The sequence below is a fragment of the Rhincodon typus genome, chromosome 6 (genome assembly GCF_021869965.1).
Source record: "Rhincodon typus isolate 14 chromosome 6, sRhiTyp1.1, whole genome shotgun sequence".
NCBI lineage: Eukaryota > Metazoa > Chordata > Chondrichthyes > Orectolobiformes > Rhincodontidae > Rhincodon > Rhincodon typus.
Window position 1 is genome coordinate 96,138,985 of NC_063337.1, and position 25,937 is coordinate 96,164,921.

Genomic DNA, 25,937 nt, shown 5'->3' on the forward strand with positions numbered 1-25,937 from the left:
GTTGTGAAAGTGATTTAAAATAAAAGCTTATGGGATCCTTGACTATATAAATAGATGCATAGAGTGATATACGAAAGACATCAGGATGACTCTTTATTAAAAGGTATTTGGCTCAGCTGGAGTTTTTTTTAAAAATTCATTCATGGATGTCAGCGTTGCTGGCAAGACTATTGCTCATCTATAATTGTCGTTGAGAAGGTGGTGATGTGCTGCCTACTTAGCCCGCTTTTATCCATCAGGTGAACGTACAACTATTGTTCTGTTTGGAAGGAAATTCCAGGATTTTAACCTGGCGACAGTGCTAAAATGATAATGTAGTTTCAAGTCAGGATGGTGTGTGGCTTGTAGGGAAACTTGTAGGTGGTAGTGTTCCAAAGAATCTGCTAATGTTGAACACAAACAAAGTTGATGGAAAAGCCCAGCAGGTCTGGCAGCATCTGTGAAAGAAAAAACAGAGTTAATGTTTCGGGTCTGGTGACCCTTCCTCCTTTCTGAGGAAGGGTCACCGGACCCGAAATGTTAACTCTAGTTTTTCCTTCACAGATGCTGCCAGACCTGCTGGGCTTTCCCATCAACTTTGTTTGTGTTCCTGATTTACAGCACCTGCAGTTCTTTCAGTTTTTATCTGCTAATGTTGTTCTTTTGGATGATAGGGGTACCGGTTTGTCATTGAGGGAGACTTGTTGTGCTGCTGCGGCGCATTATATAAATAGTATATCTGCTACCAATGTGTGCCTATGGTAGATGGAGTGAATGTTTAATGTGGTAAATAGAGTACTGATCAGTTAGGCTGCTTTATTCTAGACTGTGTTGAACTCCTTTAGAGTTGTTGGTACTGCAATCTATCAGATAACTGGGGAGTATTCATTCACCTTACCTGACCACTGCCTTGTCAATGTTAGAAAGGAGATCTATTTAGGAGATCATTTATTTACTCACCACAGAATTCTCTAGCCTCTGACTGTTCTTGTAGCCACGGTATTTATCTGACTGCTCCAGCAATTCCTTGTTAATGGTAATCCCCAGGATGTTGATATCGGGGGATTCAGCGATGATTATGTCATTAAATGTCAAGGTTAGATACTCTCTTTTTGGTGGTATTCATTGCCTGGCACTTGTATTGTGTGAAGTTTATTTGCCACGTATCAGGATAAGCCTAAAATTTGTCAAAATCTCTCTCAATTTGGAGTAGGGCTGCTTCAGTATCTGAGAAGCCACAAATGGTGCTGGACATCTGACTTTATGTTGGAAAGGAGGCTATTGACAAAGCAGCACAAGACGGCTAGGTCTTTAACACTGTCCTGAAAAACTTGTCTTGGGGCTGAGATGATTGGCTTACAATAGCCATCTTTCTTTGTGTTCCAAACAGCATTGAGTTTTACCCCTAATTCCCATTGGTTCCATTTTGCTAGGGTTCCTTGATATCACACTTGGTCAAAAGCTGCACTGGTCAAAGGCAGTAATTCCTGCCTCACCTCTGGAGTTCACCTCATTTGTCCATGTTTGGAAAATGTCTGTAGTCAGTCAAAAGCTGAGTGCTTCTGACCCAAACCAAACTGAGCATCATTAGCAGGGTTATTGCTGGGTAAGAACCACTGGAGTCTTCTGTGCAGTGTTATGAGGTGGGCACCTCATTTTTAAGTCAGCCTGGTGCTGCCCCTAGCATGCTATCCTACAGCCCTTATTAAGAAGGGTTGATCCCTAAAGCTTGAACAGAATCATTGAGTGAGTGATATTCTAGGCCATGTCATTACAGATTGTGGTTGAATACCTTCCTGCTTGCAGGCACACAGTGGGCTCATGGATGCTCACTTTTGAGATGTTGAATCCATCTATTTAGTATGGCCATGATACCAGATAACGCATTGGACAGTATTATTAGTGTGAACATTGGACTTGCCTCCACAAGGTTTCTACAGTGGCCACTGCTTCCTGTACTCACTTTTGTCCTCCATTTTTGAAATTATTTTGTTAAGTTCCATTCTGTCTCTTGTTTTCATATCTGTGCTTTAAGAGAGCTACTTATTATTTTGCATTTACTCTAGACCCATGCTTTTTTTTTGCTACAACTGTTACCACTCTCTTTGCATTTTATTTCATGACGTCTTTGTCATTTATCACACCCACCCATTATCTCATCCCAAACCTTTCCTTTTCATCTATCTTCCTGACTCCTTGTCCCCTTTCAACAGGATAAAAACCACGACCTTCCCCCGATGTAGGAAAGATGTTGTTAAACTTGAAAGGGTTCAGAAAAGGTTTACAAGGTTGTTGCCGTGATTGGAGGGTTTGAACTATAGGGAGAGGCTGAAGAGGCTGTGGCTTTTTTTTTACCTGGAACGTTGGAGCCTGAGGGCTGAGCTTATAGAGGTTAATAAAATCATGAGGGGCGTGGACAGGCTGAATAACAAAGATCTTTTCCCCAGTGTAGGGGAATCCAAAACTAGAAGGCATAGGTTTAAGGTGAGAGGAGCATGGTTTAAAAGGGACCTAAAGGTCAACGTTTTCACACAGAAGGTGGTACATGTATAGAATGAGCTGTCAGAGGAGGTCGTGGAGGTGGGTATGATTACAGCATTTAAAAGGCATCTGGATGGGTACATGAATGGAAGGGTTTAAAGGGCTAATTCGGACTGAAAGCTCTGTTTCCGTGCTGTATATCTCCGTGACTCTATGACTCTATAAGTCATTTCAACTCATAATGTTAACTGATTTTTGCTCTGATAGGTGGTGCCAGTCCTACTGAGTTGTTTGAGCACTTTCCAGTTTTATATTGGTGATAGAGATGCTTGGGATATTGCCTGTAGCTCAGACTATTGCTTGCGCAGTCTGTTGGACAGTTCTGCCAGTTTTGTAAGGAGTCCCAAGACGTTGGTAAGGTGGACTTTTTAGAGTTAACTGCTCTGGGTGTGTTGTTATTGTTCCTATTGTCTAGGTTGATGTTGGGCCATTGATCCGGTTTCATACTTTTTCAACTTCCCCATAGTGCTTGGCACAACTGAATGATATTTCAGCTGTGGATAAGAATTGACCACATTGTGTGGGTCTGACGGTTACCATTATTGAGATTCGCTCTCAATTCCAGGATTAATTTAAATTTCATACTTCAGGCTACAATGAATGGTGATGGATGATTTGGCCAGTAGTCCCATCGTGTCACTTGTCACCCCAGTCTTTTCAAAGCCAAGCTGTTGGCTCAGAATACCCTGTGTAATGTAATTCTTGAAGACTCTTCAACCTCCTGTGAACCTCAGGGGTCCTCCAGTTATTGTACTCCACTTATTGAAGCACGTAGTTGACTGGGAACATTTTGAAAACAGTGTCAGTTGCCAAGTGAGTCTATTAAATAAAGGCAGTGGTAAATGTGACCATCCCAGCTCCACTCACTATAGCAGAGAGAGGATGCAACAATGGCAACTGTTTAGATGCCAACAATCTGGAAATCTCTCAGAATTGGGACTCATTCTTTCAAACTGCACAAACCACTCAGTTAATGGCAACACTTGGAATGTTTTTTTATCTGCAGTTTTGTTGGCCGGATCAATATTTACCATGAGACAGAGGAACCCATTGCAAGGTAGGTGTAATTCAGTTCATCTTAACTGTCAACATTTAGTGTCTATTTTTAGATTTATTTTTGCTATTTAATAATATTCCTGTGTAGTAAAAGTGTCAACAATTGTGTTGCAAAATGGCATATGAAGATCAGAAATTCCTTCAAATCAAAGACAGGAACAGTATCCATGAGATGGACTGTCTGCCCTGCTTAAGATGATCTCTCCCCTTCCTTTCACCTGACATGAGATGGGTTCTCTTTAAATCGCTTACCGTAATTTAGAGAAAAATAAACTGTACACCATGCCCACACATCACCTACTAGCTTATCTAATATATGCCTGTGGACTTCAGGTCTTTCATCTTGCTGTCTCCTCCTCCTTCTCTTGGAACACTTATTGTTCTGTTAGAAACCAGAACAGCACCTCTTCCCACACTGCACCACATTCCTTGGAGTTAAGTGAGTATCCTGTTCAGCCATACTCCTTCCAGCTGAACTTTGTGCATAAGCAAAACCTTACACATTTATAGTGGCTGAAATTTTAGGGACCTGAACAAGGCAATGCTGACCAGAGAATTAGCTCTAACTAGCCAAACTAGTTGTAAAACTGCCATTAACCCTCAGCTTGTTGACCACTGACTAAAACTGGAGAAAAAAAACACAATCCCTCAGTCACCAAATTCCCAAATCTATCAAGCCAGACTTTGCGCTACTTCATTCTATGTGCCATATTTTGCTCATTCAGTTAACATGTCTAACTCCTTTTACAGCCTCTTTAGCTTATTTTCGCTTATTTTCACATCTAACTTTGTGCTGTCAGCAAACTGAACATACTAGACTCTTCATCTTAGTCATTTGTTCTAGATGGTAAATAGCTTAGGCTCAAGTTCTGATCCTTGTAATATCTCAATAGTTAATGCCTGCCACCCTGAAAATGGCCTATTCATCCCTACTTTCTACTTTAAGTTTGTTAACCAATAGTTGGTCTGTGCACAAAAATTGCCCCAATATCATGAGCCTACTTTGTGTGATAACTCATTGTATGGCATTATTGAAAGCTTTTTTGCAAATTTAAATGCACTGCTTGCTCTTTATACATATTGTTTATTTCATCCACAAAAAGTTCTTAAATGGTTTATCAAATATGATTTCCTTTCATAAATCCATGTTTTAAGCTAAATATGTTATGACTTTCCAGGTGTCCTGTTATCATGTCCCTAATATGTCCTCATAGTAAATGTTCTGTTTACTCCTCACTGCATCGTGATGATCCACCTACCTTTTACTGATGGATCTGCTGTCTTTTATGCCCTTGTCTATCTATCAATGCTCTACCCTTACCCTTTACCCACCAAAGTATTTTAACATAAAAGATGTAACTTCCTGTCATCCCATTGAATGCAGGACTGGCCCTCCTCTGCCTGTCTAGTTTAGCTCTTATATGCTGCTCTACAGAACCCCTTTAGGTGAAGTGCAGACTAACTGGAGATCTTGACTGGCTTGAGGCCTTAAGAATCAACTAATACTCATCATAAAAACTGCAGTTATTGATGGCCTTATTTCCTCAATGATTTTTAACTTTATTACAGGCCGTTGGGATCAGAGAATGTGCTGCTGAGGGGAGCAACATTAAAAAATACCCAAAGTATTTATGGTAACAACTATGTTTGAAACCTCATTGCATCAGTTAGCTTGTGTGCTTGTTTATCATCAGTGTGAAAAAGCTGGACATTATTAATATGTGCAATGATACTGCTTAACAAAAAACATGAAAAATCTGAAGACTTGGTGAAAATCTTGATGGTTCATCACCCAGCTGGGAGTATTTGTACTGATAAACTAGTTAATGACATGAAGTTTATAATAGGGTTCACATGTTCTTGGTTGGAATAATGTCCAAGTTTACTTTGTAAATTTCCCATTGATGGAATTTAAATAATATTATATTTTCAAACTTCATCGGTAAAATTATAGGTTGTTGAAATAATTTCTAACTGTAGAAAACTGCAAATGTAACACCTTTATTCAAGAATGGAAGGAGACAGAAAGTAGGAAGCTATAGTCCAGTTAGTGTAGCATTGGTTATTGGAAAATTGTTCGAGTTTGTTTTGAAGGTGGTAGTAGCAAGACATTTGGAAAATTGTAATACAATCAAGTAGGGCCACCATGTTTTTGTGGAAGATGAATGATGTTGAGAAATTTGTTTGTTTTTTGATGATGTAACAAACTGGTTGGATAAAAGCAAATAAGCAGATATGTGTGAAGCCTCCAACCTCATCGTTCCCCAACCTCGCACTGCCCGCTTCTATCTCCTTCCCAAAATCCACAAACCTGAATGCCCTGGTCGACCCATTGTCTCCGCCTGCTCCTGCCCCACCGAACTGATCTCCAACTATCTCGACTCCATTTTCTCCCCCTTGGTCCAGGAACTCCCTACCTATGTCCGTGACACCACCCCCGCCCTCCACCTCCTCCAGAACTTCCAATTCCCCGGTCCCCAACACCTCATCTTTACCATGGACGTCCAGTCCCTCTACACCTGCATTCCCCATGCAGATGGCCTTAAGGCCCTCCGCTTCTTCCTGTCCCGCAGGCCCGACCAGTCCCCCTCCACTGACACCCTCATCCGCTTAGCCGAACTCGTCCTCACACTCAACAACTTCTCTTTCAATTCCTCCCACTTCCTACAGACAAAGGGGGTAGCCATGGGTACCCGCATGGGCCCAAGCTATGCCTGCCTCTTTGTAGGTTACGTGGAACAATCCCTCTTCCGTACCTACACCGGCCCTAAACCCCACCTCTTCCTCCGTTACATTGATGACTGTATCGGCGCCGCCTCGTGCTCCCACGAGGAGCTCGAACAGTTCATACACTTCACTAACACCTTCCACCCCAACCTTAAGTTTACCTGGACCATCTCTAACACCTCTCTCCCCTTCCTGGACCTCTCTGTCTCCATATCGGGCAACCACCTCGAAACCGATATTCATTTCAAGCCCACCGACTCCCACAGCTACCTAGAATACTCCTCCTCCCACCCACCTTCCTGCAAAAATGCTATCCCCTATTCCCAATTCCTTCGCCTCCGCCGCATCTGCTCCCAGGATGATGCATTCCACTCCCGTACATCTCAGTTGTCCTCGTTTTTCAAGGACCGTAACTTCCCCTCCTCGGTGGTCGAGAACGCCCTCAACCGTGTCTCCCACATCTCCCGCACCTCATCCCTCACACCCCGTCCACGCAATAAAAACCAAAAAAGAATCCCCCTCGTCCTCACGTACCACCCCACCAACCTCCGGATCCAACGCATCATCCTCCGACACTTCCGCCATCTGCAATCCGACCCCACCACCAAAGACATCTTTCCCTCCCCACCTTTATCTGCTTTCCGGAGGGACAACTCTCTCCGTGACTCCCTTGTCCGCTCCACACTCCCCTCCAGCTCCACCACACCCGGCACTTTTCCCTGCAACCGCAGGAAGTGCTACACCTGCCCCCATACCTCCTCCCTCACCCCCATCCCAGGCCCCAAGAAGACTTTCCACATCAAGCAGATGTTCACCTGCACATCTGCCAATGTGGTATACTGCATCTGCTGTACCCGGTGTGGCTTCCTCTACATCGGGGAAACCAAGCGGAGACTCGGGGACCGCTTTGCAGAACACCTACGCTCGGTTCACAATAAACAACTGCACCTCCCAGTCGCGAACCATTTCAACTCCCCCTCCCATTCCTCAGACGACATGTCCATCCTGGGCCTCCTGCAGTGCCACAACAATGCCACCCGAAGGTTGCAGGAACAGCAACTCATATTCCGCTTGGGAACCCTGCAGCCCAATGGTATCAATGTGGATTTCACAAGTTTCAAAATCTCCCCTCCCCCCACCGCATCCCAAAACCAGTCCAACTCGTCCCTGCCTCCCTAACCTGTTCTTCCTCCCACCTATCCCCTCCTCCCACCTCAAGCCGCACCTCCATCTCCTACCGACCAACCTCATCCCGCCCCCTTGACCTGTCCGTCCTCCCTGGACTGACCTATCCCCTTCCTAACTCCCTACCTACACTCACCTTTCCTGGCCCCATCCCCGCCTCTTCGACCTGTTTGTTTCCTCTCCACCTATCCTCTCCTCTATCCCTCTTCTATCCGCCTCCCAGTCTCTCCCTATTTATTTCAAAACTCCCTTCCCCTCCCCCTTTTCTGATGAAGGGTCTAGGCCCGAAACGTCAGCCTCTCTGCTCCTATGATGCTGCTTGGCCTGCTGTGTTCATCCAGCCCTGCACCTTGTTGTCTCGGATTCTCCAGCATCTGCAGTTCCTACTATCTCTGAAGCAGATATGTGTGTTTAGTTTTTCAAATGACATTTAATAAGGTGCCACATAACAAGTTACTAAGCAAAGTATAAGCTCATGGTGTTGTGAATGATATATTAGCATGGATTTGGGGTTGGCTAACTAACAGGAAAAAGACAGTTGGAGTAAATGGGTCAATTTCAGGTTGGCAAAATCAAACCGCTAGAGTGATGTAAGGATCAGTGCTAGGACCTCATCTTTGCAAATGATATTAATAGCTTAGATGAAGGGACTGAGAGTATTGCAGCCAAATTTGCTGACTGTACATTGACAATTGGAATGCAAGTTGTGAGGGGACACAAAGAGTCAGCAAAGTGTTATTAAAAGTTAAAGTAACTGGGAAAAGATCTGGTAGTTGGAATCTAATTTGGGAAAATGTAACCTTTTATCCACTTTGTGGGGAAGATTAGAAATACAGAATATTATTTGAATGGACTGCATAATATTGCTGTACAGAGAGATGTAGATGTCCTTGTACGTGAATCACAAAAAGTTAGCATGCTGGTATAGCAAGTGATTAGGAAGATAAATGGAATGTTGGCCTTTATTACAAAGAATTTGGAGTATAAAAGTAAGGGTATTTTACTGCAGCTGTACAGGTTGTTGGTGAGATCACACCCAGAATATTGCATACAGTTTTGGACTCCTTACAAGGGAGGGATAGACTTCCATTGGAGAGTGTAGCTAGAAGATTCACTACACTGATTTCTGGGATGAGAAGATTGTCTTTTAAGGAAAGATTAGCAAGTTGTACCTAGGTTCATTGGAGTAAGAAGATTGAGAGCTGATCTAATTGGAACACACAAGATCCTGATGGATGGACACTGAGGATGCTTTCCATCCTGAAAGAATCTGAAACAATGAGAAACAGTCTAAAAATAATATGTCTCCCTTTTATAATGAAGCTGAGGAGTAATGTCTTCTCTCACAGTGCAGTAGAGGCTTAGGTAGGGAGTTTTTTGATTTACAACAGAGTTGAATGTTATAGGATTCAGACAAAAAAAAACTGAGTGAAGGTCTCAACCACAACAGTCATAATCTTATTGACTGTCAGGGCAAGGTCAAGATGCCTAATGGCCTACTCTTTCTTGTTCCTATTTCTTCTGTTCTTACTTTTAAAATCTGGTGCAGTAATTGTCAGAAGTAATTATCAGTTTTGTGTGACTTTATGTTTGAATTTGTGTAATACTTCTTGTTACTGATGCTGCATTCTTTTGCTCATGTTTCAGGTGTGGCGATATACACTGGTATGGAAACTAAGATGGCATTAAATTACCAATCCAAGTCACAGAAACGTTCAGCTGTAGAAAAGTGAGGTTTTGTTGACTTTGTTACTCAGAATCTATGACGTTGAAACTAATAGTAACTTATAAAATGATGCCAAATCAAATTTGTCTGTGCTATAAGGGCAGTTATTCTTTTTAGTATTCCTCTAGCCTGAGATGACCTTTTGTTTTTGGAGAAAATCTTTTGGCTCATGTAATTCGATTTTGAGAAGGCTAAATCTGTTGTCTTGAATCATCACTGGAAACTCAGTTCCTGAGCCGTTGACTCCAAGCAGAATGAGTGTTCACAACTTTGGTATTCAGTTTGATGCTGAACTGAGCTTCCCACCTGATGAAGGGTCCCGACCCAAAACATCTACTTTCTTGTTCGTCTGATACTGCCTGACCTGCTGTGTTCCTGCAGCTCCACACTGTATTGACTTCCCACCTCCTAATCCTGTCCATTGCCAGGACCGCCTATTTCAACCTCCATAAATTCCTGCTTCTCTGTTTTCGTCTGCTGCTGAAATCTTTGTCCATGCCTTAATTGCTTGCAGGCTGCTCTATTCTCATGGGCTGCCTGGCATCCCACCTTCCTTAAACTTTAATGCATCTAAAACTCTCCTGCCTGTTAATAAGAGCATCGACTCCTCTTTGTCCATTGTAGCTTACTAACCTATGTAGACTGTACATCCAACAATGCCTCAACTTCAAAATTCAAATCCTGACTTTCAATTCTCTCCATGGTTTGGCTCCATCCTATCTCAGTAGCTTCTTCCAGCACCACAATCCTTAGACCATTAAACTGTTTAGTGTTTTTCTATTAAAGAGACCAATAGACATGTTTCATAAAAAAAGGAGCTTGATGGATATGGACTGAGATTATTGCATAGATAGGGACGTATAATGAGATATTGCCGAGTAGCCTGAGGTAAATGGAGTGGGGGATATTGATCAGTGTGTAGATGAATGATGTGACAGCAAATCTTGGTCTGAGAGACACTATTATCCTATATTATCCTGAATTTATCCTATAATTGTTCGGAGCCTGAAAGCAACGCAATGACATTGAAAGCTTATAGTGCCAACCCAGCAAATGATATAGAAAAATATCATTAAATATTATTGTGCAATTTGGATTTTTTCTTCAACAGATCAATGAATATGTTCCTGATTGTATACTTGTGCATATTGATTAGTAAAGCTTTGATAACTACAATCCTGAAATACTTGTGGCAAAGTGACTCTGTTCGGGATGAGCCTTGGTTTAACATAAAAACACAAGCAGAACGGCAAAGAAATAAGGTAAGTAAGAGCATTATGATGCTATAGGCCTTTTTATAAATCCTTCTGGAATTTAGGGACAACCTGAATACTTTCAGCATGATGGACATCACTCTCATCCTTTCAAAGTCTTCAGCCTCACCACAATCCCTCCATTTCACTTCTTTCAGAATTTTATAAGGTGTTCTGATCCCCACCCAATGGGCCAATGGGAGATACCTCACCAGGCACAGAACGGCTGCCTTACAGCCTTTTAATGTCCACTTGGCTAATAGTAAATTAGACACTGTCCACACTTGGGGCATAAAGAGACAGTCTCTGCTGTGTCATGACTTGGTCATTGTTTGTGGGTATTGGTGAGTGCCAAACTAACAGGCCTGGTGAATGGAGTTGGGCTAAGGATCTTTCTTTCATGAGATGTGGGTATTGCTGATTAGGCCAGATTTTATTGCCCTTGAGAAGGTGGTGGTGAAGTCCTTTATTCAAGTTCCGCCATCTTGTTAGGCTGAGAGTTCCAGGATTTTGACAGAACGGCAGTGAAGGAACAACAATATATTTCTAAGTCAGGATGGTTTGCAGTTTGGAGAGGAATGTGGTGATGGTGTTCCCATGTATCTGTTGCCCTTGTCCTTCCAAGCAGTGATGGTCACAGGTTTGGAAGCTGTGAGAGGAAACTTGGTGCGTTACTGCAGCGCAGCTTGTAGATGGTCCACATTGCTGCCGCTGTGCGTAGACGGAGGTGGTGCTGTTGTGGTAATGTCACTGGCTTCCGAATTCAGAATCCCAGGCTAACGTTCAGAAGTTGTGGGTTTGAATTCAATGAAAAAAATCTGGAAGTAAAAACTAGTCTGATGGTGACCATGTGATCATTGTTGAATGTTGTATAAACTGATCTTATCAGTAGTGTCCTTTATGAAAGGAAATCTTCCATCCTTACCTGGTCTGGCATGTAGGGGACTCCAAACTCAGTGCAGTGTGGTTGACTCTTAACTGCCCTCTGAAATGGGACAGCAAACCACACAGTTCAAGGAGAATTCAGGATGGGTCATTAATGGTTAATGGCTGTCATCTCTCATGAAGAAATATTTTTTTCAAAGATGGTGGGAGAGTGAATTTGAAAGTAGTGGATGTGATGCCAATTAACTGGTCTGGAAGGTGTTGAGTTTCTTAACTGTTGTTGGAGCTGCACTCATCAAAGCCAATAGTGAGTATACCATCACACTTTTGACTTGAACCTTATGGATAGATTTTGGGGAATCAGGAGATGAGTTACTCACCTCAGAATTCACAACCACCGATTTGCTGTTCTAGTTCTGTTTCTGGTCAGTGGTAGCCTCCAGGAACATTAATGGGATTCAGTAATGGTAATGCTGTTAAATGTCAAAGGGACATAATTGGATTCTGTCTTATTACAGATGAAGAATGCCTGGTGCTGGCATGGCCCAAATGTAATTGGCCACTTATCAGCCCAAACCTGAATGTTGTCCAAGTTTTGCTGCATATGGGCTCCTTCCATTATCTGAGACATAGCAAATTATGTTAACCATTGTGTAGTCATCATTGAAAATCCCCAGTTCTAACCATCGAAACAGCTGAAAATGGTTGGTCCTAGGCCACTACCCTGAGGAACTCCTGCAGAGATGTCCTGTAGTTGATGTGACTGACCCCCCATAACTATTGTCCTTGTGCTCGGTATATCTCCAACCAGTGGAGAGTTTTCCACAGATTCCCATTGACTAGTTTTGAGAGGGTGCCTTGATGCCGTACATGGTCAAATTTGGATTTCTCCTCTTTCTTATACAGAGGACATACCTGGGCAATCTTCCACATCGTCAGGTAGATGGCAGTGTTGTAGCTGAAATGAAAAGATTTGGCTGGCGTGCAGCTAATTATGGAGCAGTGACCTATTGCTACAAAGTACTATTACTGGAATATTGTCAGGGCCTACAGCCTTTCAGAGCCCATGGCAGGAGGGAACACTTCGGATGGGTCCAGTGGGCCCATTGAGAAGAGTCATCATACCCTGTCAGCCACACCCACCTCCACCCTCCTAACTGAGTACATTGCATAGAGATCGTCTGGCACTGGTTAAATCCTGGCAGTGCCAGAAACCCTTTGGTGAGCAGTAATTACTGGTAAATTTGTGGTGGGAGCTTTAGCGGCCGGTTCGGTGATGGCTAAACTGCCAACCTGATTAACAATTGCTCCTACCCAACATCCAACTGGCCCAAACCCGCCTAAATATGCAGTAATGCCTTGTTCTACATCTTATGAACAGATGTTTAAAACTATATATACTTTTATTGAATAGATTGAAAGGAGAGCAATTTCATGCTTTCAACTTTTCTTTCTGCTTTTTTTCTAGTTCCTGTCATCATTCACGGATTTTTTGGCTTTTATGGTCCTTTTCAATTATATCATCCCGGTCTCCATGTATGTCACTGTAGAAATGCAAAAGTTTCTTGGCTCCTATTTCATTTCTTGGGATGAGGAGATGTTTGACGATGAAATCTGCGAAGGGCCAATTGTCAACACGTCGGACCTGAATGAAGAGTTGGGGCAGGTTGGTCGATTCTGCCACCTAGGAGTGGAGATTCCAGTTTTGCTAAAACAGGCAGTAGGCCAGGATCTTGAGGGTGAGGGAGAGCTGGAATGGGGAGTGAGGGAGCAAGGGAGTCAGGTGAGCAGGAGTGGAGTAGTAGGCAGTGCAGAGCAATGAGGCAAGGTGGAGGATAAGAGTGGAAGGCGATGTGAAGGTAGAAGAGAGCCTGGATTGAGCAAGGAGTTCAGTTGAGGTGGGGGTTATGAATAGGAGTTGAAGGATTGGGTTTTGGTGGGGTATTGTTGGGGTATGTGAGGATGTTGGAATGAGGAAGAGGGGTTTGACTGCTGGGGGATGAGAAGGAATAGTAAGGTGAAACATTCAATTCAGGGGAGTGAGCGAAAGGGTCAATGAGTATGACAGAGCAAGAGGGTGCCATGTAAGCAAAGGAGTGTGGTTGGGAGGCACAGCTAGGGTGTAAGATAGAGAGGGGTTTGGTGATTGAGAGGTGTGGGAGGGGTTTGGCGATTGAGAGGTGTGGGAGGGGATGGGGTTCAGTGAATGTTCGGTAGCGTGTGAGCAAGACGGGTGTGGAGATGTGTGAGGGGTCTGTATGTGTGTGGGTGTGGGTGTCAGGGGCTGCAGCAAGGGCCAGTAATACTGTGAAGGTTGGAACAGCCCTGTTCCACTTGGAGAAATCTTTTAAAAACCTGTTTTGTGGCCTGATTATGGACTACAGAGTACACTTTGGCCATGTAATTCTGAACACAGCAGCATGACAAGCCAGTGGTCAGTCCAGCCCAGTTTCAGAGTTGGTTATTGGGTTCCTGAGGTACAGAGTGACACTGTGATTGACTGAGAGCTTAAGCGTAATCCCAATCCCCTCCACCCGTTCTGTGTTGATATGATCCATTCAACCTGTCAGTGCTGATGTGACCAGTCACCCTTTCACTGCACTATTCACCCAGCCATCCAGTCTGTGCCTGTGATCCACTAATCTAGTCCATTGGTTTACAAGTACTTGTTATACTTCTCGTGCTGAATTGTTTTGCTCGTTCTCATCTTGATAAATTATTTTTGCTAACAATTTTTTGTTTCTGTTATAGGTTGAATATGTTTTTACAGACAAAACAGGAACCCTGACTGAGAATAACATGGAGTTTATTGAGTGCTGCATCGATGGTCATGTCCATGTTCAGCACTCCATATCTAATGGCCAGAGCTTTTACAGCAATGCAGCGATCGATTTCATTGATGCCCCTACTGGAATAGCTGATCAGGCAAGGCTATGAAATGGAATCAAATTAGAAGAAAGTGTTGAGCTGTTGATTTCAGATTGTTTAGCAGGGTATTGATTTGCTGCAGTTAATTTGGATGAGATATTTATGTACAGGAATTGAGAAACCTTGGAGCAATCCATATGATCCTTTTGAGCTGCTGTGTCACTTAATAAGATCATGAACTGAACTCTACATTAACTCTACTTCCCTTCACTCAGATTTTTGGATGCTAGGAAATCAAAGGTTACTATCAGTCTCCTTCAATATACATTACAGCTCAGTCACAAAGACTTAATAGAAACAAACATGGGGAAATTGAACTTTAAATACACCTATTTAGCTGTGCAGCTGAAAGAAAGCACCAACACAGTTAGATGTCTGTTTTCTTTGACATCTGAGCAGAAATAGTGGAACTTGTGTTAGCTCTGTCAGTAGCAGACCAGGGACAGAAAAGGGACTATGATGTAAAATGTTCAAACCAACAAAACCTATCCAAACAGAATCTAACTTAATCAGATTATGACCCAGTCAGCATGCACGTATATGACACACAAGTCAGAAATCAATTGATCCTTTTGTCAATACTGTTTGCTGCTCTAATTTAGTTTGTCATTAAAGTACAGCACACGAAGTCTCCAGGGCAATTTGCCCTCTGCTAGCCAGCTGTCAAACTAAACCAAATGAATGGTTAACAATGAAACTTTAAACACTCCTATAGCACAGCCAAAAAGGAGGCAAATTAAGAAGTAACTTTCAAAAGGGAATTGGAGAAATACTTGAAAAAGAGAAATTGCTAGCATTATTGGGGAAAATCTAGAGAGTAGGACAAGTAGATAGCTCTGTTCAAAAACTGGTACAGGTACATTGGACCAAATGGCCTCCTTATGTGCTATAAATTCTGAGTTCAAGAGTCTGACAGAGTTACTGGGTGAGGTGGCTCAAAACTCAATCACGGATACTTTTGTCATATCCAGCGTGGTTTCCCACTGGAAGTTACAAATATAAAATGAAACACTACCCGGAAGGATTGTTGACCAAGTGTGGTTGGTAGATTGGTGCAGGGTGTGCTGGTGATAGGTCGTAATTGGCAGACTGATGCTAAGACGACTTGTGATCTGGTGTGACTGGGGGAAGGGGAGTATAGTGCCAGGCTGCGATAGGCTGGTTGTGCCTGGGTATGGGTGGAAGGGGGGTTGCTGCTTGTTGAGAAGGAATTAAGTGGAAGGTTTAGCAAAGAGTGTTCATAAACTCCAGCATTACTCCACCGTTCTGAGGAAGGGTCACCGGACCCGAAACATTAACTCTGTCTTCTCCTTCACAGATGCTGCCAGACCTGCTGAGCTTTTCCAGCAACTTTGTTTTTGTCCACCATTACTGCTCCCTGTTCGTTGTGGCATAAGTAATACAAGCTGAGGGGAGAATCGATTTTAATTTGAATTAATTGCAGTGCCAATAGAAATATGTAAGGCCACATTTAATTGTAGATTAGATCTATGGTAAAAATCTTTCTGGTTAGTAATGCAGCAAGTAAGAAAGCATTTAAGCTTAGCCATGTCATCATTAATTGTGTTACTTCTAGGAAAGAAAGGAGCTGTTTTTCCGTGCACTGTGCCTTTGCCACACAGTCCAAGTTAAGAGAGAAGACGAGACTGATTATCAGAAGCAACACCAAGATGGGAGATCCTCAGTTTACATTTCCTCTTCACCAGATGAGATTGCTCTGGTTGAAGGTGTAAAGAGGTACTAAAACAATTTGAAATGATTTAAATGAATTTGAAATGATTTCTAAATGATTTTAGAACAATGGAGTAAGCTCCACAGTCTATTTTCACTTCTGGATAGTGATACATTATTCAGCAGGTCCCTTATTGCAATTACATAAAACAAAGCTTCATCTCTGAGTATCTGCACTCAGGTTATCAAAAGCAATAACAAAAGCTACTTTTACTTTTTGTGTTTGATACTATTAAGACAGATTGTGTTCACTTTCATCCCTTCAGTCAAAGTTGGATTTGTCAAAATGTTTGCCCCATTGGCCACCTCTCAGTAAACATTTGACCATCACACCAGCCAAAACCTGTTTATGTTATGTACACACTGGACCAATAATGAGATACTTAGCATCCAGAGAAATCCAAGTCCTGAAAGAACATAGGAAATAAGAGCAGGAGTAGGTCATTCGGCCCTTTGATCCTAATCTGTCTTTCGACTAGATCATGGCTGATCTTCTGCCTCAACACAGTGCAGAAATTCACCAAGTCTCCTTAGACAGCGTCTTCCAAAGCCATGACCACTACTAAATTGAAGAACAAGAGCAGTATATACATGGGAACACCACTACCACCTGCAAGTCCACTCCCTTCACCCCCCCACCAAAGCTGCTCACTGTCCTGACTTGTTAACGTATCAGGGTTCCTTCATTGGTGCTTGATCCAAGTCCTGGAATTCCCTCCGTAATGGCATTATGGATCTACCTACAGTCATGGACTGCAGCAGTTCAAAAAGACAGCTCACCGTTGCCTTCTGAAGGGCAACTAGGGATGGCAACAAATGCCACCTCAGCCAATGGCACCCACATTCCCTTATTTTAAAAATTCCCACACTATCCCTTGATGTCTTTAGTATCTAGAAGTCTGTTGATCTCTGTCTTCAGCATACTTGATGATCGAGCCTTCACAGCCTTCTGGTATAGAGACTTCCTAGGATTCATCACAGTCTGAGTGAAGAAGTTCCTTTTTATCTCAGTGCTAAATGATCTACCCATTATTCTGAGACTATTCACCCAGGTTCTAGTGTGCCTTCGTTGCACTCCCTTTATGGCAAGTATGTTGTTCCTTAAATTACGAGACCAAAGCTCTGCATAATACTCCAGATGCAGTATCAACATGCTCTATGTATTTGCAGCAAGATATCTTTACTCCTGTGCTGAAATCCTGTGTCAATAAAGGTCATTTACTTTCTAAATTGCTTGTGCATCTACATGTCAGCTTTCAATAATTCATGTGCAAGGAGATCCAGGTTCCTTTAGACAACAATGCCTCACAATTATCGCCATTTAAGATAATCTCTGCCATTCTGTTTTTTTGTTTTCCTGGCAAAGTGGTTAACTTGAGATAACAAGGTGTAGAGTTGGATGAACACAGCAGGCCAAGCAGCATCAGAGGAGCAGGAAGGCTGACATTTCGGGCCTAGTCCCTTCTTCAGAAATTTTCTGAATTGTCAGCCTTCCTGCTCCTCTGATGCTGCTTGGCTTGCTGTGTTCATCCAGCTCTACACCTTGTTATCTCAGATTCTCCAGCATCTGCAGTTCCTACTATCTCTGAAACAAAGTGGTTAACTTCACGTTTTTCAACATTACATCCCACCTGCCAAAAACCTATTCTTTGTCCTGAACAAATTCTAGCTATGAATGAGTCTGCACGAAGTTAATGAACTTTTGGATTTCCTAATTGAGCTATTTTCTCCTTAAGCTGTCTGTGAGTACAAACAAATGAGAGTTATTTTTCAGCAGTCATGAGTTGCAAGACACCATAACTGCTATTGCTTGTCAAATATGCAGGAACTGTGTACTTAAGAATGACCTTTCCCCAGTGTGCACTCAAACCCTGAAACTAACTTTCAAACTAGAGCAATCAAGCTACTTCTCCAACTGTGCTACCTCTGCAAGAAGTGTTTAGTCAAAGGAACCAATTTCAGGTTCATTTTAAAGGTCTGATCTGAGATCCAGACATAATATTTTTATTGTGGTTAGTGTGATCATGCTATATGCTTCATTTCCTTAAATTACAACACAACCAAAACTTCAAAGAAAATTGCAATGACTGAGAAGCCCTTTTCATTTCTGATATGTGAAAATCATGTGGTTAGTTGACATCCTTTCGTGTGAGAGAAATGATGAGGATGCAATGTTAGAATGTTATTGAGGTCCAATAAGGTCACCTGCATTTTTGATGGCTGAAAGGACAAAGTTTGCCTCAAATGCCACACATAAAGTAGTCCCTTGTGGGTGGCGCAGGAATATTACTACTGCCATGTTTGCAGGACTGCATTTGCTTTGAAGATTCTGAAACCACGTACTGCTGCACTGGTGAATTTTTACCCGTCATTTGCATCAACCTTTGGCTACAGTTTCCCACTTGTCATGAATCAGAGTTGTGGACATCCTGCTCCTATCTGGACAAGGGCAACTTCCTTTAGAAATGCATCCATTATCTGTCTGGTGTATATGCCTAAAGCAGCAAAATCTCGATTAGCACTAGTTTTCTAAACACGTTTTCCAAGGAAAGATCAACGTTATTGATGACTTTGTTTTCTGTGTGAAGTCAAGGCTGTGTCATAAACATTGGAAATGGGAATTAGTAAGTACTTCAATCTTGGTAAATGGAAGTTGTCTAGGCTTTGCTGCTACACAGCAGTGTATGAGTGAAGTATCCTCTCCAATTGCTTTCTGGCTGCATAGCCTGGAGAGGATTAGAGACTATTCCAGAACTTGCACCTCTCTCTCAGTTTTTAAGTGAATCCGGAAGCTCATCTTTGGAGTCCATACAGTTACACCAATGACCGGATGCTAACTGTTAAAGGAATCACCAACTGCCAATAAGACTGCACTCCAGTGCCTTTGACTCTCCTGAGCCACTATTTTAGTTGCCACAAGCAACTATTTTATCTCAACCTGGGACCTGGTTGATGGATGGCAGAGCATGTTTCCCATGCCGGTGGGTCTATATTTCACATGTTTGGGTATATCACATCCCCAAGAGCCAGGGTTCCTCCGAGATCCCGTACAGTTCAACGTGAGGCCAAAGGATGCTTCATTGCTGCGTCGCGGTGAAAAGTGGGATTTACGGGTGGGGAAGTTCTAGGAGATGCAGAAGATGTACACTGGCAGGAGAGATTTATGCATGCAGCTCCCTCTTCTTAGTAAGCAAGTCCGCAGTGGTGCATTATGCAACTGCCTTTGATGGACACCATCATCCTGTGACAAAATTACTGACGCCCAGGTGATATACCAATACAAGTTCATTAGTTCATCTTCGTCTAAATGTATACCAGACCATGTGGTTGGCTAGATTCAGATTTATTTCCTTGGAGGACATTAGCAAATGCAGTGTTGAATGCTGTAGTGATTTGACATGTTTTGTGATAATTTTGTTATGTCAGCCTCAATTATCAGATTTATTGAATTGAACTTCGCAACTTGCTGCAGAGAAATTTGAAATTGAGCCATCGATCTTGTACTACAGCCTTATCCTAACTGAACAGCAGTGTAGTTTTTCTGTTTATGTACGCAAGCTTTGTTTACAGGAATGCTGAACACAAAATGCCTGATGTAAAGCCGCATATGATTCTATGCCGTCCACCCACTCATCTGTGCAATGCACCTCCCAAACTCTTCAAGTTTTTTTCACACCTTGAGATTAATTGTAGTGATTGAGTTTTTCTTCATGAGTTGTCTTAACTGGATAATTGTGGTTATATTTCAATACAAAGTACTGATTTAAAAAAAAGTTGAAATGAGATTTGTAGGTTTGTAGCTGCAACAGCTTATTAATTATGTTTAGCGGATTTTAACATTCCTAAAGTTAATAGAATAAGATGGAGATTTTTGTTAAAAATGGGAGGCTGTATATCAGACACCAAACAAGGAAGAATATTGCATTATGTTTGGCAGTTTTCTGATTATGAGGGCTTTTTCCTTTTTTGAAGGCAGCACCAAGTTGGACATTCCTGAGTGAGAAAATTAGCAGGTATTTGAGGGAGCTGAAAAATTAGAAAAATTGGCCTGTTGGTATGTCGTGTCACTGGACCGGAAACCTTAACTCTGCTTTCTCTCCACAGAAGCTGCCAGACCTGCTGAGTTTTTCCCACAATTTGTGTTATTGTTTCTGACTTCCAGCATCTGCAGCTCTTTGTTTTTCTTTAATGACGTCAGCATGGCTGATATTAGCCTGACATTAGCTCTGTCGATAGAAGTGACTCCAACCTTCTGGTTTCTTGCCATTTCAACAAACAACCTTCCTCTCAGGCAGGTAGTTCCATCCTGGCCCTGCTGTAATATTTCAACCAGACCCAACACAAGCTTAAGGAAAAACACGTCATTTTCTATTCAGCCACTTTACAGCCTCCAGGACAAAGAATGAATTTCATAATTTAAGAGCCTGACCACATTATTAAACAAAAATGGAAATAGCTGGAGGAACTCAGCAGGTCTAGCAGCACCTGAGGAGAGAAAGCCACCTCAGTGTTTTGGGTCCAGTGACCCTTCTTCAGAACCTGACCACATTATATCTGTTCTCGATTTTTCTTACATTCTCTCCACACTCTCCTCCCTGCCTCCTCCCCACCCATTTGTGATTTGTTTACATTAATTTCAGCAGAGAGGACCCATTTTCTCCATTCCACACCTTAATTTACAGCCATTTCACATGTCTCTTTCTCTTTCACCATGATTATTAATCCCATTATCTTTTGCAGTGGGCCTGCACAACATCTGTTCTCCTGGCCCCTCCTCTGCCTCTGTCAGAACTATGAAAAACACCATTTTCCAACCCCTTTTAGTTCTTAAGAAGAGCCATACTGAACTGAAAATGTTAACTCTGTTCAGATGCTGCCAGACCTGCTGAGTTTCCCCAATATTTTCTGAATTTGTATGACATTAGCCTATTTTCGGAAGCAGATTGCATGAGATTGTTCAAACCTAGTTACCCAAACAGATGTTGACATGTATAAAGGTCCATTCTCCGCCTTCTTCCTCTGTGCATTGCTGTATTGTTGGCCATTGCATGTTTGTGATTTCATGGGACACACAAGGTTCCAATTTAATGATATGAGGATATATATAGTTTCAGAGATAGTAGGAACTGCAGATGCTGGAGAATCTGAGATAACAAGGTGTAGAGCTGGATGAACACAGCAGGCCAAGCAGCATCAGAAGAGCAGGAAGGCTGACATTTCGGGCCTAGACCCTTCTTCAGAAAAAGCTCTACACCTTGTAATCTGAGGATATATATTGTTTAAATTACTGTGAGATACTTCCCCATGCCAAAAAAGAAACTGAAGAGTGCACCTCTGTTTTGTTACAAAACACAGGATAGGTTTTGGTTGTTTAAAAATTTTTGAGTTGCAGCTGCAATGGTAGTGCAGTACTTATTGCCTATTCCTGGTTATCCTGTAAGAGATTAAGAGTCAACTATATAGTGTTGACCTGGAGTCATGTGTAGGCCAGACTGGAGAAAGGCAGCAAGTTTCCCTCCTGAAGCAAGCCAGTCAATCAGTTGGGCTTTTGCAATGATCATTAGGTTTAGAGTCACTCGACCTTCTAAGTTTCCACAGATTATTAGATATCTGAAATTCGATTCTGACTGCAATTAGCTAGTCCCAGACGGTAATCAGTGTATTACTGGATCATATTGGATTGATACAGTGTACAAGGTAGCCAAATTATTTCTTGTGCTGAATGGTTTGTGGTTTTATTTGCCTTTTCTTGTTCACAGACTTGGCTTCACATTCCTGCAAGTAAAAGACAATTTTATGGAACTTGAGAACCCAGAGGCTGAAATTGAAAGGCAAGTATGTGTTTACTCAAAGGTAACTAGGGTGCAAATGCTGCCCTTGCTAGTGATCCGCTCATCTCATAAAGTGCCAGAAAAAAAATCACAATGACGATTTTAATATCAGTTTTTAACTAAGCGTTTTTTACTTTCACTCTGACTTATTCTGCCGGTCCATGGACCTCATTTCTTAGTGATCATCCTAAAAATTCAACTAAAGTTTGTATGTGGAATATTCAGGAGCTGTTGTTGAAAGTTCCATAGATGCCACAAGCCTCAATTCACTGAGCCCTCTGGAATATATGCTACTCAAGTACCGAGTCTCGACAGTCAACCTGTAAATGTGCTGACGCTGTCGGAAGTGGAATGGTTCCCCGCATTAGCAGCCAGTTCTCAGCCTACCACATTCTGTTCTGCATGACCTTCATTACAAAGCATAGCAGCATTTGAGATACGAGATATCCTGTTTACTTCTGCAGCTAATCAGAGCCTGGGATTATATAATTAAATTTTGATTAATCATGAGGAATGAACTTTAATAGTTTGTTTGTCATGTTTATTAAGTATTGCCTTACCATTGGGACATTTACCTGCTATGCTCTTGAACCTTTTTTTATAGTATCCCATGAACTATGCTTCATATGATGATTAGTGGTTTTACTCTTTACATTTTGGCTATGGTAGATAGAGCTGTAACCTGGCAGGTGCAGAGAGAACAGGTTATGTTTCAGATTCCTTTTCTTTCACCTCCTGGATTTGCGAGATGCAGTGTTGTACCTGATACATCTGCTCTATTGTCTCAGCAGGATCTGAACTCCACATTTGCTCCAATCTGCCCTGAGGCTGTCTGTGCACAGCATGATGATTGGCAGTAACATCCTCCAAATGTCCCCATTATCACTTCCCCATTGCCAAAAGGCTTGTCACATCTGTTTTGGCTCATGAATAGGCTGAATGACTTGAACATTGAGAATATGCATGTGGTTGGAGTTTCTGCAGAGTCTTTCCCAATTCCTTGTCAAAGGCAGCTCATGTTCCACAGTGCAACACCTGCCACAATTATAGCAGCGAAAGGATGCTGGTTTATTACAGATTTGTCCTTCCCCAAGATGACCTGTTGAGCAGGATGAAGAACCTCATTAACTCTTGATATTGTCGTCCAGTACATTGGCACTATTTGCACTTCTAAACAGCAATGAAAGACCAGAGTACAGACCAGCCCTCATAGTCAGAACATTGAGCAGATACACTGTTGATATAGCCTCTTTATTCAAGACAAGGCTCACTGAGAAGTCTCAACTTGAGCAGGTTGGTGCAGGCTACATATTCTACCAACCTTAACAATCAGCCATGGGCTGTGAAATTCAATTTGAACTGGCACACAAGCATGACTCCCTTTCCATGAGAATCCAGGATCATCTCATGGTTCTCCATTTACACTTTTTCGGTCACTCCTCATGATTTTTACTACCTCTATTAAATCTCCCCTCAACATTCTCACCTCCAAGGACAACAGTGCCTACCTCCTCAGTCTATTGACAGGTGAAGTACTGAAGTATGCATTAAAGCAGACCTGATTAGAAAAATTGAGCAAGTAAATGTATGGTTATTAATAATGAGTCATATTACAGCTGCCCGTCCCACTCCTAATCAGCTACTCTCATAAGTTCTTAATGCTAACAGGACAAGTGGATTCTATTTATGATAAAGCTACTGAAAGGAGTCAATTCATGGATTGTGCCCTCATGCTTTCAAACCAGTTCTTGGGAATAAATTTAGAGTATAGAGTACTTAGTCTAATGAGTCATTTGCTTAAAAATCTGCTGAAAGTAATTGTTCTTAAAAGTAAGAATATAATTAAAAACAAGTCAGTGAAACACCAAATGGCCTTAAATCTAGTTATCTGTTAATGATAGATCTGTGAGATGGATGAAGAAGTGTACAAATGTTTGATAGACTTAGTCAAATGCTTTTTTAATGTGCATCTTTGCAACCTAACAGGTCTACGTTATCACCAAGACTTTTGGGAGGATCTAACGTTAGGTTTGACTCCCATGAGATACTCTCCCACCAAGTTCTCGTGGTATGATCACAGTGGGTGGTGCTTATTACACAGTCCTATATTAACCCTTTCCATCCTTCCAGATTGATATAGAACTCACTGAAGCAATATTTAGAATAATCAAACATCTTTAAGGGATACATTTGGGTGGTAGAACCATAAACAAGCTTAGACAGATAGATGACACTTGCTAATTAGCTGAGGCAATATAGCAATTACAGTGAAGTTTAGATGAAGTTAGCAATACTGATAAACCACTTATTATGAGAATGCATGCTATAAAGACCAAAATTATGATAATTAGTAAGAAATCTACAAAACCAAAGATCACAATCTTATTTGTATGTAGAATAAGTAGGCAGATTTTGTACATGGTTCAGATTATTACAGAAGATCTAGATAAGACACTGAAATTATCAGAAGAATTGAAGTCATTAGATGCTTTTGATAAAACGAATTCAATTCTAATAATATAGAATAGGCATGCGTTCAAGAAGATGTTTGCTCAACTAATATGTCTGGTCAATGCATCTTGATGCATGTAAAACATGTATAGTATGTACCTAACTACACATAAAACTGGAAGTCTTTGAAATGTAGACATACGGGAAATGTTCAGAATATCCTCAGAAGAATGAAAAAACCATGTGAGTGTTTGAGAAGTAAACCCAGGAGAGGCATGATAGACCTCATCAAGAGTTGTAAATTGAGGTATTTAGGCTATCTGGTAAAGTGCAACAAAAAAAACACAGCGCACTGCTTTGAAGGCGTGCTTCAGTGGTCAGAGCAGCCAAGCAAGTGCAAGAGTTATTTTGGACAAGTAACATCAAAAAAAGCGCATACATGAGCTATCAAATGAGGTCAGCTTATAGTAGAAGAGATGGATATAATTTTGTATCTAACCCACAGGAAGAGGGAAGGAACCTGAAAACAAAAGAGGCAGCATTTCAGTGAACTGGAAATGTAGATATATTTTCTGTCAGTGTGTGAGAAGTACATTGCTGTTAAATTCACATCTCTTCATTCTTTTCCAGATATGAATTACTCCAAATATTGAATTTTGACTCAGTGAGACGCCGTATGAGTGTCATTGTTAGATCCGTAACAGGTGCGTGTGACCTACTGGCTGGGAGTGGATCTGGTGTTTGTATATTCAATGTCCGTATGCATGTCTGAGATGAAGATGCTTGTAATTAAACAAGATATAGCTGAGTGTGGTTGGAAGAGATGCAGGTAATGCAATTGGATCACAGTGTGAATGTGGGTGGTATTGCATGTGATTTGTGAGTGTGAGAGTGGGATTGGATCAGGTTAGTGTGTATGATGGGATTGAATCCACTATGAGTGTGAGAATGGGATTTCATCAGGCAAAGTTTAGGATATTTGGTTCAGAAAGACAAAGTTCTAAGTTTGTGCTGTCCTATGAAAAAAATGTGCTTTCTTCTGCCAATTTGTCTTCTAGTGCAGGATCGGTGCTTCTGAGGCAAAATTTATCGTGCATGGGCTGTGTTTACATGTCATTCAACTATCTTATAATATTTCATTAACATACACTTTTTCATCTCTTAAATAGGAGAAATAATCTTGTTCTGTAAAGGAGCTGATTTATCCATTTTCCCCAGAGTGAAGGCAGGGAAGTTGGACCTGGTCAGACAAAGAGTTCAGCAAAATGCAGTGGTATGTTGAGGCAGTTTTGAATGTTGACTTCAGTCTTTTTTAACATGGTTCCTAATGTCTCCATATTTTCTCTGCCTTAAATCTTGAAACTATTCTATAGGTTTAAATGGTATGTATTGAAGAAAAGAATGATTGATTAATGCAAATTTGTCTCCATGAGGCTGTCAATTGATAATTTTGTTTTGAAGTGGTGGTAATCCACATATGGCCTAGACAGCTGTACTCTTAAAGGTTATTTTATGTATTTGTTTGGACTCCAGGGATTCATTCCTAGACCAGCAGGTTCCAGCTTTTAATCACTGGTACTGTGAAGGACACCAATGTAAATGCACAATGCTCAGTCTATCTCTAACTCAAAGTCTCCTCTGATA

General features: G+C 41.7%; 1 protein-coding gene across 2 annotated transcripts in view; it reads left to right on the plus strand.

Annotated features, from left to right (window-relative positions):
• The window catches only part of LOC109913709 (phospholipid-transporting ATPase IH), an 87,653-nt gene extending 61,787 nt beyond the window's left edge, over positions 1–25,866 (plus strand). The window contains exons 7-16 of one of the 2 annotated variants that reach the window (XM_048598033.1): positions 3,527–3,577; positions 5,146–5,210; positions 9,136–9,217; positions 10,326–10,476; positions 12,821–13,018; positions 14,104–14,277; positions 15,857–16,017; positions 21,771–21,842; positions 24,924–24,997; positions 25,463–25,866. In XM_048598033.1, coding sequence (XP_048453990.1) covers positions 3,527–3,577; positions 5,146–5,210; positions 9,136–9,217; positions 10,326–10,476; positions 12,821–13,018; positions 14,104–14,277; positions 15,857–16,017; positions 21,771–21,842; positions 24,924–24,997; positions 25,463–25,575 — 1,141 coding nt within the window. In that variant the 3' untranslated portion in view covers positions 25,576–25,866. The remainder of the gene's footprint in view (positions 1–3,526; positions 3,578–5,145; positions 5,211–9,135; positions 9,218–10,325; positions 10,477–12,820; positions 13,019–14,103; positions 14,278–15,856; positions 16,018–21,770; positions 21,843–24,923; positions 24,998–25,462) is intronic. The other variant, XM_048598032.1, reaches the window with a different exon arrangement.
• Positions 25,867–25,937: the final 71 nt, after the last annotated feature.